The sequence below is a fragment of the Lampetra planeri genome, chromosome 72 (genome assembly GCF_965212315.1).
Source record: "Lampetra planeri chromosome 72, kcLamPlan1.2.h2, whole genome shotgun sequence".
Taxonomy (NCBI): domain Eukaryota; kingdom Metazoa; phylum Chordata; class Hyperoartia; order Petromyzontiformes; family Petromyzontidae; genus Lampetra; species Lampetra planeri.
This window is the reverse complement of record NC_136177.1, coordinates 3,271,879-3,288,366: the sequence shown is the minus strand read 5'-3', so window position 1 is coordinate 3,288,366 and position 16,488 is coordinate 3,271,879. Positions and strand designations below refer to the sequence as shown.

Here is a 16,488-nt window from a genome sequence, read left to right as displayed (position 1 = left end):
AGGAATAGATTTCTTCCTTGAAATTGTTCAACTGCTCCATTGTACATGGACAACGACTGCCAGCTTGGACAATTGGGAAGGTTTAAAAAACCCATTTGCCATTATTAGGTACATCCTACTAGTCCTGGCACGCATGAATTGGAGACCACAATTGTTTCCATGCTCACCCTCACGAACTGGGCTATGGTGTTGTTACACAAAGTGCTCGAAACGCCAAGCAACGACCCCACAAGACAAGTAGTAATGCACCAGAGTTTTATTTATCACAACTTAGGCAAAGCAACTGAAGATCAGAAGCTCGTTTCCAATCCCTTTGAAGGAGTCGTGTGACGCCTCTTCGAAACAAACAAAGCCACCGTGGCGCTTGCTGCGACAGCCATCACCAGCGCAGCCACTGCCAGACCAAGGACGGGAGCAGCACCTGTAAAACAACAATTGAGAGAAAGGGCTGGTGAGTAACTGCGGAGCCATAAAGCTAGGGTTTCCACATGCTGGAAGTTGTGGGGGCATTTGACCTATCCAAGTATTTGGTCAAGGTGTGAAAGACGTACTGTTCAAATTTGTCACTCACCAAGGTTTGCCATTTAACACTGGTGGATGGCTTTAGTTCAGCACGTCACACATGTTATGTTATTAAAAAATAATCACAAATATCATTAGGTATGTTAAACAAATTGAGATTTTAAAACATATTTACATCTGACGACCAAAGCACATTTAAGAAGGATCATGGCAATATTTGTTGGTCATACCTTTTAGGGCACTGCTGTAATATCCGTGTTTTGTACCTTTTCAACTTGTTATTGGGGAAGGGGGTTGTAGTTGGATGTCATAGGCCCTTTCAAAGGATTAAGAAACCAGACTTCCATAAACAAATTGCTTCCTCCCCAAACTGCAAAAAGTTCCGTATAGAGATTAAGTATTACAGACTGCCAATTCATGAGAGGTCAACCTTAAAGCGTCATTGCCTCATGGATGTCCTGGTTTTAAATTAGGTCTGCATTAACCGCACGTACTTTTGGTGAACATGCTTCTTTTATATAGGTATCATTTTTGAAACGGATTGGTCTACATCAGACAACCTTCTTTATGGGTTAGTCCGAGTCAAACCAGAAAACGCGAAAAGGCAAACAGTACAACGACAATCCATGCATCAGAGCATTTATATCCCTGGGCGAGCAGATACATCATGGGACCTTTTTGCCAGTATCAAAGTATGAGAAATAGCTTTTAACCGAGACTGGAAAAAATGTGCCATGAAAGAATCTGGTAGCTTTACCTTTGGATGCAGATGTAGAAACCCGTGGCTGCTGCTGTTTTGCAGGGCTGCTTGGCTCAGCACCATCTGAGAAGGGCTTGGCAATCACGATGGGGCCCAGCATCACATCTTCCACCGCATACGACGGTCCTGAGTGAGAGGACCACATTTGTAATGCAGCGAATGCCCAGGCTTAAGCCCACACACAACTGATGATGATTGCTTGTGTTGCAATCCAAACGTCATGATAATTTTTGTATTTTCCTTCTACGTGACTTTACCGAAAAAAACCAAGAATATGAATCCCTGCAGTCACAAAAGCTTTAAATCGAGATTATTTCTATTTAGTTTATTTGGCACATTACTTATTTCAATCGCGATGCCTCCATTCCTGATTGCCACATCCCTAACACCATTATTTAGGCAAGGCTTACCATAGTGAATGTCGCAGTTTGGCTTTTCTGACACTTTCCAAGAACGTAACTGCCTTGATATTCAAGGGTTTTCTGTACAAGACTAAATGGCTGAATACGACGGTTGTACTCACCAGTCACTGCTGCCACATCCCTGCGCCTTCTTCCACTGGGGCACGTGGACTCGCAGCAGCTGCACACCGAGTCAGAGCCATCAGCAGAGACCCACCTGCATTGCACACAAACGCCGTCTGTAGTTACACAGGCAATGCTTACTCGTATCCGTTCACATTTGAGCAAAGTGCCGATTGAGCACCCGTTCAGGGAAAGCAACGTACAGCGATGTACCATTTGGCCAGCACCACGGTCGACCACAGCGATGGCGACAATACCACTCGATGGGAGCAGTGGCCAGGAATACAATTCTGGGCGTAGTTGTGTTTAACTGTATGACGGCACCCGACCTGTAGAGTCAGAGCATTATAGGAAAGTACTGAAAGTATTTGTAGCATGAAGGGAAAGTCTGTGACCAGGACCACTTCCAAGGTTGTTACACACCAGCCCTGGTGATCAGCTTGAGGAAAAAAAAAAAAACTACGAAGGCGAGGCTCGGTTGATGCGCCGACATTAGCCACGAGTGAGATTTGAACTCTGGCTACGAGGCTGTGATTTTTCAAAAGGAGCTCAAACGAATGACAGACGTCGTTTGCAGGCCGCTACACTTGTTGCTAAACTCAAGACAAGTGCAGGCTATGACCAATAATCACCTGAATACATCTAAACAAGAAAAGACCCGTGAGACTGCACAGGAAATGTTGTAATACCAGTTGCAGCTAGAAACCAAAGTCAGGTCTCAGGGATATTAGCTAAGCACACAGGCATGCAATAATATGTAGCCAACATGCAAGGCATGGATTGAGCTATTGGATGGAAGACACTGAAAAACAAATTGCTGAGCAATACAAGGAAGCAGACCAACCTGTATGCAGCCGAGGGGCTGTAGGTGCAAGCTTTATTGACAGCCGTTGGAGATGTAGCAACATCTGCAACCTTCAGCTGGCAGAAGACGAAAACCTAGACCGAGAAGAGGAAGATGGTTATTACTCAACCACACTGCCTACCACGTGGCTAAAAGGTGGTTTCTGTAGAAGCCTGAATGACAGTAGATCACCTGATCGCCACTGTTGGTCAACGTCGCAAGGAAGCGGAAGGAATCTATGAAGAAGCGAAGGACGTTGTCACTTTGCCGGAGCAGGAAGCCAGACGTGAGGTGAGCATCATACGAGACTTTGCCATCCACCAGACACCTGCACAGGCACCGTAGATGTACGACACGTGACTTTACATAGGGCAGGCCAGCAGAAAGCCAGCGCTAGGAGATGTAGTACTCCTCTTCCACTGTATAATACTGCACAGAGGGTGCGCCAAGCCCACCTCTTAAGGGGCCCCTCCCACTCGCAAACCAAATCAGTCACCAATGACGCACATTGACCACATCTCTCATCAGTAATGTACCGACAGACACCACATGATAAAAATTATTAACCATACACCCGGTCAGGCTTAACCATCAGAGCAAGATTCAGCAGCATTCCAATGTCAGGCTCTGTTATATACTCAAGCAGTGGAATGCCACCTTTAAGACAAGAAGCATAAACATTCATCGGGTGGGATTAGGAGAGAAATCTCACCCAGAGTTAGAAATGATCTGGTAGCTGAGGGGAGAGTTCCTGTCCGGAACCGGGGTTGCAAAGCAGCTGACCACGAAGATCCGCAGTGGAACGTGGTTCAGTGTCTGCACGCTCGCCTCGACATGCAGAGTCTGGCCCAGCTGGTATACGGTGGAAGGTCGCGCCACACTCCAGTCGTCTTCATAAAAGAAAACACAATTAGACATCTTCAAAACACAATTGCCAAGGCCGAGTGCAGACTAAAAGCGCAGCCAGGAAAGTGCTTGCTCACGCCACTGCTTGTGGAAGAAAACCAGATAAATCATGGGACCTCCTTTGCCAATACCAAAATGAGAATAGGTTTCCCTTTTTTCTGGCAACAGGATGTTAAGATGTTAAAACAGCAAACTGAAACGTTTTACAAATGAATCATGTCTGCATTAACCATATGCATCATCTTTGAAACTCATTTGGTGGAAACCAGAGACCGCTTTCTTTCTGGCAGAGTCTTTTGGCCTGACAGAAATCCGTCTGGTGTGGACCAATCAGTTTCAAAGACAATGCATATATTATCAGTTGTTTTGTTTGCATTCTGACCACAATTAGTGGTTAATGTAGACACGATTCCTTGTAAAAAAAAGTTTCAGTTTGGCGTTTTAACATTTTAACACCAGTTTTGTTGCCAGAAAAAAGGGGTAAACCTATTCTTAAACCTCAGATAAAGTTTAGGGACCAAGGGCATATATCTGGCATATTCTTCAATACCAAGCAAACATCTTGAAGGGTTTATAGTCTAAACTGTCATCCTGGTAGTAGCCATGTGCATAATAGGCAATCAACGTCCTCGTATTACCACTGACCGGTCATGAGCCTCAGCGTGAAGCTCAGCTGCTGTTGCATAACCTTGGCGCTGCTGAAGGGGATCCATGTGGGTTTGATGGCATTGCTGGACACGTTCCCCTTCCTGCAGTCAGGAAGAGATCAGGCACACATTCTCTACAAAGAGCAGAGGTGGGTGATGCTCAACTGCACCAATTTGTGACCAGATTATTATTGCAATGTCGTTAACATCTTACAACGAATAGACAAGCGAAGAGATACAGAACCATATTTTCAGAGTATATTTAACATCGCAACTTGCAAGACATTTATCCGACGAGGACCAAATAAGAGCAAGTAGACGACTTGGGGGAATGGAGTATATAATTAAGAGAACCGTGGTTCATTCAGTATGCAATGCATGCACCACTTCAGGCGTGGACACTTGCAAGGCTGGATGTTTGAGACAGGCCACGACAGGCGTTTTTGATGTGAAGCCATCAGTAAAGTTGCCACTAAAAACCCCCACGACAGTCAGCACGGAGACTTTCCATCGGTGGATTAACTCGCTGACATTGGCTTTATTGAAACTCAGGCCTCGCAAAGCTAAAGCACACGAAACGGCACGTAATTTTTAAAGACAGTGGTAGAATTGTAAACAGTTTAGCTGGACTTCTAAATTAAGCAAATGTCAACAAGAGACTGCTGGTGAACTCGCCTGGGATAGCGGCAAACGACCGGCACGGCGACGTAGTTTGTGCGGATAATGCCCGTGTTGGACGTGGGGCGGTAGTAGAGGGAGTTCTCGTAAGACAGCAGCTCTGCACTCATCTAAGAAGGGAGGAAGACGTGGGGTTTATTACCTATTGCAATGCTAGCGGAATAAAAAAAAAAAAGCTCAAACACCTTGGTGAAAGACCCAATGCAGCAGTTCCTTGGTTTATATAATTCACCTAGCACATGTCCACCATAAAAAAAACACACCCACACCAACCATGGCAGATGCAGATTCCCAATGTATTTTGGAAGATTAAAAAAGCTATAATGTACGACTGGTCAACCAGAACAGACCTTAACATGATAATGCAATGACCGATCTACAAATACTAAGGGGACTTCAAAGCGATAAACCCCGCTGTTATTGAAGAAGTCTGGCTTGACTCGAATGCGGAATTGTAATTCTTCTGCATCTATACTCTGCAAAAACATAAAGCAGTTGGATTGCGCAGATTATGTTACAGCAGCATTAGCAGCCAGTTACCTGGATGCTGCTGCCACAGCTTTCCAGTGCGTAGAGGAAGGTCACCGTCCCAGCAAGGGCGTCGCTCCCAGTGACGGGGCAGGCTGGCACTCCCAGGGACAGGTCACTCGCCTGGGCCAGGTGACCCGTGCCGAACAGGTCCCTGCTCACGGTCAGCGTGAGCGTCGCCTCGTCACACACCACACTCACCGTGGCGGAGGTGGCCACTGCAGCTGGCGGTGCCGCACGGGACGAGACGCGAGAGTTACCCAAAGTGACACAGGTGGTCAGTGAAGCAGTAGAAAGTGTCAGAGCCTCGAGTCAATCAGCCACACGGAGCTGCTAATGCAAGAGTTCGAATTACCCAGTAGCACCTCAATAAATGTATTACACGCGTTACGACAGGTTAAGAATACGTTTTGGTAATCCACTACTGGATCAAGTCTCGCACATTGCGGTCGTCAGTTTGACCATACAGATCAGTACGGGCCGAATTATGGCAAAGCCCCAGGTCTAGACACTTGTCGCCAATGTTAACATTACCAGGACGCAAATTCGTGTTCAGGTATATAGAACAGTAAATTAACCACCACGCCACACTACCAAACCCATCGTTAGTGCGAGTATATTATGGTGTTCACATCAGTCAACACGGTAATTGCATTGAACGACAAAAACACAGGTTTGTAAAAGCATCTTTCGACCAAACTCCACTCACCAGAGGCAAGACATAACAACCCCAAGACCGAAAACAAAGCCCTCGTGATCTCCATCGCAAGGACGACAAAAAACCGAGACTTAGCACGGCACCAGCAGAGCCAACGCAGCTACTGTCCCGACTCGGGGCTTTTATCTGCGCGCGGCCTCATTCAGTTTCAGTAATTAACCAATTAACTCCTCCTGCGTACGTGCCGCGTGATTTGCGGTGCAGCTCCTATCCATGCACGTGCGCCGAGATCGAGCAAACCTCTACTGATGAGACAATGAGTGACTCGATCTGCTCTGATAAAATCTCGCTGATTAGACAATGCGTGGGTGGATCTGATCCAATCTGGATCGGGATCGCTGAGTGCTCTCCATATAAAAGGGGTCCATGGCCTAAGGCAAGCGACGCAGCTGATGATTTGTTTTACGATGGCGGCTCTGCGAGTTTTTCTCCTGCTCCTGACCAGGTGAGGAGGCGGAGGGGCGTGCTGAGTGGTGTTCAGGGATGTTCCTCAACAGCTCTGGATAATGAAGTCTTGTGTACGTTTGTAAGAGAGGGCGTTTCCATATCGCTTTGGGTAACTGACCTGCATGGAGAAATGCATTGAGATAAAAACGTGGAAATGCGGTCCTGAAATGTCTCGCTTGCCCCATTGTGGGTGGTGGGGTTCCAAAGGTGGCTTTGCGTGGCGCTGTTTACACCAACTCCTTCGTGCACCGTGCTGGCCTTGAATAGGCCCTTCCTAAAATCGCTACAGGGCCACTTATTTTTTTGTGGGGGGGTGCGGTGTTTGCCTCTCTCTCCTCCCCATGCGTTCTCTTGTCTTGGCAGTCACGTGTCTCGTACTTCCCGCAGCTTCCTCTGCCTGGGCTCCGTCCACGCGAGGCTTCGACAGTCGCTGGGACCGCGGACGCTGGGGGAGCCGAGAGGTAGGGGGCGCTGCTGCTGCTGTCGCCACATGCAAACCACATCGCGCATTCTCTCAATACCACTATCGTGTGTATGGACACCGCCATGCACAAGACTAATTGCGGCGTCTCTCGGTGAACTGGAAAAGCGTTATCGGCGACACGAGATACCAACATGAGCGCTGCCTGGACGAGGTGGAGGGGGGTGAATTTGTTGTGTGCCTGCCGTTGGAGCGGTCACGTGACGCGACGTGATGGCTGCCGTTGGGCATAGGCTGGCACGTGGATCATTAATAATCCTCCAGCGCATGGAAAAGGGGGCGTTCGGGGACATTAACTCTCCCTTGCATATTCCTTTTTACGATAATAACGCTTTCGAAAAATATGGCTGGTGACTGATGGCACGGCCCTTGCAACTTTACTTAAAATGGTGAATTGTACAACATTTGACTGCGCAGGACTATACGTAACACTCGCGTGCAAAATCATCATGACCTTGTTCCTTTCCATTATAGTAACAAGGAACTGTGCACTCGCGTTGATAATTTGCATATCAGGCTCTACCTTGGCAACTTTCTACTACAATTTCAAGAGTATAATGCAGGGGTCTACAACCAAAATATAATGTTTCAACCAACGGCTTCGAAGCTGCAGGCTGACGATCCCTGGTGTGAGGTTCATACTGTCTAGTCGTGCACGTGCCTTTTGACTTTGCGCCAAATAAAAAAAAGCAACACCTTACAGACTTGTGTGCACAGTAAAGTAAAGGGACTGCGCCCACCCACCAACCGTCGCTGGCTGTTTTTTAATTGCTCCGTAAGGTGTAGTTGATGTTGACGTTTCAACTTCTGAACTGCCTCCCCCAGGTCTGCTGAAGCAATGCATCTCCTCTACCCTGGGTTTTTCTGTGGGATGGAGCAGCTCCTCTCACAGTGACTACCGTGTCTTTGTATGGAGTGAGTCGACGAGCTTTCAATTAAATCATGATGACATAATTGACATCTTGATCCATTGTATGATTGAATATATGAAGCCACTCCAAGGATACGATCAAATTGATACGGGGCTGAGATTCTCTGGTCAATTGTTTGGTCACAACTGCTTCGTTTTCGATTCGCTTTGACCTCGCAATTTCTCATATTCGGTGTCTATTTTTGGTTCGTGTTGTGAAATGTAATTCGCATGAACGATGGAAATTTTAAGAATCTGGAATTCAAAGCGTAATAATGTGTTTGCATCATGGTTCATTTCAACTAGTCTAATACATCGGACGACGACGAGAATCAAATCTTATTCTTCCATAGGATAATTGTGTTTACTAGACGGTTGAATCCCTTATTAATCGATACCACCTCTTGCTTGCCTGCCCAATGGGCGCTCTCCCTTTCATTGGAACATTTCATGCAAGGTCGTGACTTCCGTTCTAAACTGAACCTGATGACTCCTGTCAGACTCTGGTTCTCTACTCGCATCGTCTGCATTTCCCACCGGAGTCCTCCGTTGACGACTTGGGAGATCTTGTCGCTAAATCCGACACGCTGCCTTATTTACTAGCAACTATTAGACGAGGTCGTTGTGCAGGTTTGGGAGTGCCGTAATTCCAACAGTGCATTGAGGATCCTGTGTCCTAGAGACGTTCCTGGTTCTGTGGAGATTTCCTATTCGCGTTCACACTAACGCCATACTTTGTTGTTTCTCTCGCTTGCAGTGACGCTGCCCACATGAACTTGTGGTGCGCAATCCATCCAGATGCAGGTTTTTCTAACTTTGTTCTTGATGTCTCCAGCGGTGCAGAATGAGGCCGTGGATGTGGAGTCTGTGCAGGGGGACTGCGGCTTCTCCATCGCGAGGGACGGTGCTGCGCTCCACTTCACTGCTGCTGGTGATGCCTGCCACGTGCGCGTGGAGGTGAACACGAGGAGACCGTTGTGACTTGCGTCGATGCTAAGTACCCGCTGGGACTGCTGTGGTAGTAGCAAAATTGATGTTCGCAATCCATAACCGGTCTGCTATCACATGACACCGATGTCTGGCCATAATGAAATTTGATTTTGTCTACTGGTATTTTCCCCTCCGCATTTGCTTAGCTCGTGCATTTCATTTTTATAGCTATTTCAAAGATTGATTTTTTTTTGTCATGGCGTCCACTCTGAAATTTGTTTTCAGATGAGTTTCATTGCCCTTTCTATTTATGCCTACAAGATATGGTTATTTCGATCATGCCTAGGTGGTAGCGATTATGTTTCTAGTTTTATACAGCAGCTCATTCTCTTGATCGGTATCCCTGTACAATCGATGCAATGCTCATTCCATATGTCTTGTTATCAAGATCTTGCCATCCTTGTCTTTTTAAATCCTTTATTAAGTTCGCTTCCTTGCTTACGACCGTGCAAATCTTTCGGTCGTTTTTTAACCCACTTCCCGTGATCCAATCAAGCTGACATTTTTGCACACAGACTCGTTGTGCGTGACAATTAATTTTCTTGAATTTTTTTCCAAAATTGTATACTTTAAGATACAATTTTTGAATATTTAATTATCAATTGCTTAATGCTGGCAGACAATCATCTGACCCATAGGTGGCAGCCATCTCAAGCCAGAGGACGAGAGGACTCTAGCCGCCACGCATGTAAAGGATTTAGAGTGAAAAACTTTGTTTTTACGGGTTAATTTTTTATCAGTTTACCTTGGTTTGCACTTGCCATTTGTGCTCTTGTTCATTGTAGTATGCCATGTTGCTACATTACTCTTTAAACCAATCCTAAGTATCCTTTATTGCCCATGGCCTTGCCTCATTGCATTGCTTTTTTGTCTTTAGTCTGTGTCTCGTCAGTCTTATCTCCAGCATAATTGTTCTCTTGCGGTACTTAACGGTAAAGGATTTGCCATCTAGACGTCCATTTCACCAAAGTGGCCACCTTAATAAAGGTAATGTGTGAACGGTTAACTCTTACATCACCAAACTTACACGGCAAAACAAGCTTTCAGTTTGTGTATTTCACGCCTGCCAATGGATGCAGCTTTCACGATTCTATTCAATGCAAAGAAGGGAATCGGAGCAGTTTGATGCTTGGTATAGAATAAACGGCACTGTATTGCTACAGAAGGTCACTATCCAAGCTGACCTCTAAGAAACCAACGTAGATGTCACAAAATATTGCACACAGGACTTGGACATGTATGAGCTACAACGGCAAAATGTAAGTGGCAGACCTAACCAACATACGAGCTTTGTGCCAGAAATATATGCACTACTTGAGGTTGTTTGCACAAGACATGAAAGTCTTGTGAAGGGTGGTAATTTGTGAGTGCTATGTGTTTGTGGGAAGCATAATGGAGGTTTTGTGGCAAGGTCAATATGGAAACTGTATTACACACGGAGCAGCGCAGCATCCGTTTGAACAATGACAGGGGTTTACCTGGGAAAGTGACTTCGGACCCAGGAATGCAACCCCCACGTGCGGTCTACCTGCCTTAATTTGGGTGATAGGTGGTGGCGGGTTTCCCATTTGACAGCTTTACTTGTCATTAGCCTGGCCTCGCCCAACAATGTCGAATGCACGAAATCTGCTGATTTGTTTAAGCCTTCCTGGAGCACTGGCCCCGAGTCCGATTTTGAGGTCTGCTTATTTCACCAGGACGGCAGGAGGAAGATCCAGGTGGAGCTGCAGGAGATGCGGCAGGGGCTCAATGGGCTCTTCTGGGCTTTCACCATCGACTGCCCTGAGAACCTAAGATCAGCGAGGGCTGGAGGTGAGTACCATTGATTTGACTCTGCTAATCGGACCCACAGACTGCACTACCTGTGACTTGGTGCTATAGAATAGGTCTGCTGGCTTAACTGCTTTTCATGCCCTTGGCATTTACTGGACAAACTTGCAGCTTGAATCCTTTTCCGATGCACTTTCCCCCCCCAATGGCTGATTGCAATAGTTGCACCATATAATCGCGTTTTCCTAATGCACTGCTGGTTGGTGATGCCCTGGGTCGTGAGGGTTAATTTGACCATGCTTCACCGCGCTGCTCCTTGTTGGCCGCGGTTCGGTGGCACTAACCTTAAATGCAACAAATTGTGCTGCACTGTCAGAGCCTTTTACAGCCAGTGAGCAACGTGTTTGCCCATTTTTGCTGTAAACTCAACCCTGCTCTGCTTCTGAGATTGCGTGCATTGCTCGGGTGATTTGGTCATGTGCCAAGTAACACTCATTCACTTACTTGACACGTGGCTCAAACGATGCCGTTTTATTTTAAGTACGTGTGGGGTTTTGTACGATGACCTGTTGTGCTCCTGCTGCTGTTAGAGATCGCCACGTGCTCTGGTCAGAGCGGGAACTTCCCATGCAACTCTGTGCAGAGTGTCCCGAGCGCGGACGTCTGTGCACAGAGTGGCTGCTGCTACGACCCCACTCTACGCCGCTGCTTCTACAGTGAGGCTGGTACGTAGCTGACTCAAAACAGAAGTTCCATAATTCACTACCTAAACTAGGCTCTTGCTTTGAGGTTCTATGTTGTCACAGTAGCATCCTGCTGTGCTGGTTCCCTGAACTTGTTCCATCACCACGGGCTGCATGGGGCATCTTTCGCGATTCAGCGAACTCTCCATTACCCTCCCCGCCATTCTCCACCCAGTGTGCACCACAGATGGGCGCTTTGTGGTGCCCGTGTCTCGGAACCTAACGTCTCCACCGCTGGACCTGAGCACTGTGCACCTGACTGGCGGTGGCGGTGCGCAGTGCAGCCCCGTGCTGGTGTCTGCAGACCTTGCAGTCTTTGACGTACCCATGGCAGCGTGTGGTGCCACTGTGCAGGTACTGGGCTCCTGGACTCTGCTTTGCCCTGCCCACATCCTGATGGTTGTTGTTTGGCCTTGTTGAACTGCTGCATCGGGACCCTTCCTGATGCACAACTCATTGATGTGCAGAGCACAATCATGCACGAGTTGATAAAGAACAGGGTCATTTTATGATTGAGTGTCAAATGAATCGAGTGCCAAAGCAGAATTTGGGGGGATTCGAATATATAATTTGTAGCAATTTGGACTCCTGGCCAGTACCACTTATCATTCTTCTGCTTGATCACTCAATGGCATTATCGTTTTGTGTGAACTACTTTTTGGTGTGTCCAGTGGAGTGGGCAGGAGCTCGTGTACGAGTTGATGTTGGTCTCCGAGCGGGAGCTCTGCATTGATGGAAGCGTCGCCATCACCAAGTCGTCCACATACAAGTAAGCACTGCAAGTGCTGTGCTCATGAGGGTCAAGCATAAGTCTTGCAGAGGAGACCCACCCCCATAAATGTCCACTGTCCCTGCGACCATAAATATTTGCAGAACCGTGACCAATCTGCTTCCTTATTCAACTATTTATTCATTAAATTGGGACATTCAACGCACAAGGGCGCCTTTTCCTCGTCACAGGATCTTTAACATCTTGAAATAGTAGGAATATAGCTTGTGGCTAATGTAAACACGGTATTAACCAAGGTGGTCCCTACACTGGTACGTCTGCAAAACACCCTATCGGTCCGCTGTGTCGCTCCTGCAATCTCTTGCTGCCGTGAGGGACGTTGTGCATGCCTTTGGCTGGTGGTGTCTGTTTACCAGGATGGTTCTTCAATGCCGCTTCCTTGGAAGTGGAGACCTGCAGCTTGGAGTGCAGGTGAGCACTCTTCCACCGCCACCTCCAGCCACGGCCACTGGGCCCCTCTCCCTGCTGCTCCAGGTCTTCACTGGTGAGTACTCCTCTCTCCCACACCCTTTGCACCTGAGTGGACAAATGTCACCTTGAACACGGGTTGTGATGTCGCTCTACCCAGGGAAAACTTGGGTCTATTAGCTCTGACTCGAAGCCAGCTGAAAGTCGTGCTTTTTTAGCCATTGCTCAGCTAGTAGCTCAACCCTGGTTTAATTTCCACTGCATGCGATTTTTGAATGCATTAATCGGCACAGCTGCTGGACTTGAACTGCAAACGAACGTTGCGCTAGGCTGTGCTGCCAGTATTGTGAACCTGCCAACAGATTGATAATTATCCATAAATGAACTAAAACGACTTGCACATTCTCCATGGTAGCACGTGTAACTTAAAATGCTAACTTCTGCCGTGGTTTTGAATCTAGCAACGACCAGCTGAAACCATTTTAGTGTGGGGCCGACATTGAAAGGGATGACAATGCCCTTAATTCCCATGGCTCTACCAAATGAATCTTTTTGCACAACCCATCAACCAAAACGGTCTCCTTGAGGGCATTGTTTAAAGGCAAATTTGACTGGCTTTCTTAGCCTCTTGTCAGGTCACCTTTGCTTGAACGAATGGTGGTCAATAGCTTCATTCGTTATCAATTGACTAGAGTTTGGCCAACTGTTAGCACCCGATTCCTACCCCTCGGTGTGATACCGTGCCCGTTGCAGCATCTACAGACATTTAGCGATGCCGTTGTATACAGTATGTAGACAACCATGCGGAGGTGAGGGTGACAGCATTTATTATGAAAAATACAAATGAAATATCAACCACGATTTCTATGCCAGGACAAAGTTGCGATAATGGCCCTAGTTCTATTCAAAAGTAATGCGCACGTTTTAGAGACTCTGTGTGCCTTGTCCAATGTGCTCTAAACAGGACCCTTACACCACTAATCCACATGCCTTGTGAACCATATCTGCACGCTGCCAGACAACTCCTACACCACGCCGTACCAGCCCTGGCAGTACCCGCTGGTAACGCTGCTGGGAACGCCGCTCTACGTGCAGGCGTCACTGCTGCACCGCTCTGACCCCACACTGGTGCTCTTCCTGAAGGACTGCTGGGCCACGCCCACGGCAGATGCCACCGACCCCACGCAGTGGAAGCTTGTGGTGGATGGGTGAGGCTGGGCGGGGTAGTGCTCTTTAAACCCTCTCTCGGCCACAGCAGGGCCTGCAGAGGCAACCTGGTTCGAGGCATTGGTTGTCTCTTTTTTTCCCCACGTAAACAGTTGTGCTAATTACGTCGCCTTTCAATGACAACAGTTCATGTAATGGTGACTGAGCACTGGCGTCGCTTGAGCAAGATTGCAGTGCCATCCAAAATATCAATGGCCACAACGCTCCTTGGGTTGTTCTGGATGTTAACACAGCCACCCTCTGCCTCCCAGAGCTGGTGGTTTGGACAAGGCCGACTATATTCAGTGATGGTTGCATTGCACAGATGCACTGCATATTGGCAATTGGGCTTGCCTTGCTGGTCGTGAACATGTCTTGACTAAAGTGGCCTTCATCCTTGCATGCATATTGCAATAAAGATGCGTGCATTCAATCCGATACCTGACACTTGCTTTGAATTGAAGGTTAACGGCACTTTTACCTGTGCAGCTGCCCCGTGCAGTCTCCTTGTTGCAGTGTGTCCTTCCCTGGTGTCGCTGACCTGCCACTGCCTTCTCACTACAAGCGTCTGGCACTCCAGGCCTTCGCCTTCATGAACTCTGACCGCAGCACCACCCGTGACCTCGTGAGTGCCCGCTTTTTTCCGCCATTAAAAACCAGGTCACCATGGAGGTATGATGTTTACGGTGTACAACTGGGGAGAGCAAAAGTACTACCTAAAAACATGGGGAAACTTTACTTACCGGAGCGATGCATTCTGTCTGCCACAGGTTTACTTGCACTGCTCTATCGTGGTGTGCGACAGCTCCAGCCCCAACTTCCTCACCGAGTGCAATCGGCAGTGTGGACAGACCAGGCGCTACCGTGAGCACCACCGCGCCTTCTATTGAATATCTTGCACTTGTATACCCAGAACAGCCTCGCAGAGTAACGATTTGTCCAGATGACAACGGGGTTTTAATGTTGGTGGTCATGTTGCTATGTTATAATTTCTATTTAGAGCACATTTGCTGTGACTTTGCAGACTGGTTTTTAACAAACTGTGACATGCCAAAATTACCTACTCGTTCGATTTTCTAGGGAACTTGACCTGCAGCATATAATGTCCTTTCGTATGGACCAGTAGTCATCAACCGATTTCTGTTGTTCCAGAGCGCAACGCCATCTCTGACGCTTCCAGCGTGGTAGGAAAGCACGTGGTGTCGCTGCAGGGCCCCGTGCTCTTTGAAGAAGCACCTGTTAACGACGCGGCTCTGTTGCTGGAGGCTCCCTCTTCGTCGTGGGCCTCGGCTGGGACCCTGTCCATTCTCCTCGTCATTGCCACAGCCGTAATTGCGCTCCTGTCTGCTGCCATTGCCGTCAGAAGGCGCAGGAGCCGGGCTGTGGCGCTCGACGGAAGTAGCTATTGATGACTACTTGTGATTGCTGGAACTTGCATGTCTTGCTGACCATTGACAAAAATAAAATTCTTAAATTTGCTACTGCTGTCCTAACCTTTGACGAGGTGTGTGTGCAATATGTAGGCAGTATTAGTGCTGCATTTGTTCACGTTTCTTCCCCAAGGCAAGTCACTCGATAGCAGTAATTTGTATCAAGGTTTAGGCCATTGGCTTCTTCAAACAATAGCACCTTGCCATGCTTAAATAATCTGAATCCAGATTTTATTTAAGCTTTTTTCCCTAAAACAAGCAAACGGTGTACATGTGTAATGTAGTAACTCGGCGGGAGACGACTTCACGGGTAACACACTCTTTATTTTACCAACTCGTTCACAGGTGACTAACACCCACTTAGTATCTCGGGTGACTAACACCCACTGAGCTATTCGGGTGACAAACACCCTCTTAGCTACCCTGGCGACTAACGCCCTCTTAGCTACCCTGGCGACTAACGCCCACTGAGCTATTCTGGCGACTAACGCCCACTGAGCTATTCGGGTGACAACCACACTCTTAGCTACCCTGGCGACTAACGCCCTCTTAGCTACCCTGGCGACTAACGCCCACTGAGCTATTCGGGACACTCCCTGCCCGGGGTGTCCGTCTTGACTGTGGGTCCCCAGCCCGACCCCCGTGGGCGTCGGACCCCTGGTCCCACAGTCTCGCCTCCGAGCCACACAGGGCCCCGGTCCCCGCAAGGACGGCGGGACTAGGGGTCTCGGGGCACTAGGTCTTCAGCTCCGTCTTCGGGTCTTCAACTGGGTAACTCTCCCCGAGTGCTCTCGCGCGTCCCCCTTTATACCCCACCTGCGGACGTCGCTGCGAGCACCCATCTTATTCGACCAATCACTCGGCGCTGGCTACGATCCTGTTTTCCCACATCTCAGCGTGCCTCACCACCCACGCCGCGCCGCCCCGTCATCTGTCACTCCCGGCGCGCGCGTCCACACCACGCCCACAACGCGTGCCCAACCCCGCACCCCGCGCCGCCCCGTGATCCATCACTGTCACAGTCGGCGCACGTCAACACCACCACTACATCACCCCCTACCACATAGCTCGCAGCCGACCCGGCTGCTATAAAAATATACAAACCCCCCCTGTGTGCCCCGTAACACAACACAACAACAAGAACAACAACTAACGTAACAACACAACACGACGCGAACACTACCAT

General features: G+C 48.2%; 2 protein-coding genes across 2 annotated transcripts; one reads left to right on the top strand and one right to left on the bottom strand.

The window, feature by feature from the left end:
- Positions 1 to 241: 241 nt before the first annotated feature.
- On the bottom strand, positions 242 to 6,237 carry LOC144737640 (zona pellucida sperm-binding protein 3-like). The gene is made up of 10 exons (XM_078620404.1): positions 6,119 to 6,237; positions 5,422 to 5,633; positions 4,875 to 4,991; positions 4,202 to 4,301; positions 3,363 to 3,540; positions 2,843 to 2,978; positions 2,651 to 2,745; positions 1,806 to 1,900; positions 1,280 to 1,408; positions 242 to 421 (listed from the first exon to the last, which is right to left on the bottom strand). The coding sequence occupies exons 1-10, from the start codon at positions 6,171 to 6,173 to the stop codon at positions 291 to 293; spliced, it is 1,248 nt and encodes a 415-aa protein (XP_078476530.1). The 5' UTR covers positions 6,174 to 6,237; the 3' UTR covers positions 242 to 290.
- Positions 6,238 to 6,503: 266 nt separating this feature from the next.
- Positions 6,504 to 15,350, top strand: LOC144737611 (zona pellucida sperm-binding protein 4-like). Its single transcript, XM_078620375.1, has 13 exons — positions 6,504 to 6,572; positions 6,962 to 7,035; positions 7,881 to 7,970; positions 8,801 to 8,922; positions 10,653 to 10,767; positions 11,316 to 11,450; positions 11,644 to 11,822; positions 12,140 to 12,237; positions 12,615 to 12,742; positions 13,685 to 13,874; positions 14,362 to 14,497; positions 14,643 to 14,736; positions 15,025 to 15,350. Exons 1-13 carry the CDS (start codon positions 6,520 to 6,522, stop codon positions 15,279 to 15,281), a joined length of 1,671 nt encoding a protein of 556 aa, XP_078476501.1. The 5' UTR covers positions 6,504 to 6,519; the 3' UTR covers positions 15,282 to 15,350.
- Positions 15,351 to 16,488: the final 1,138 nt, after the last annotated feature.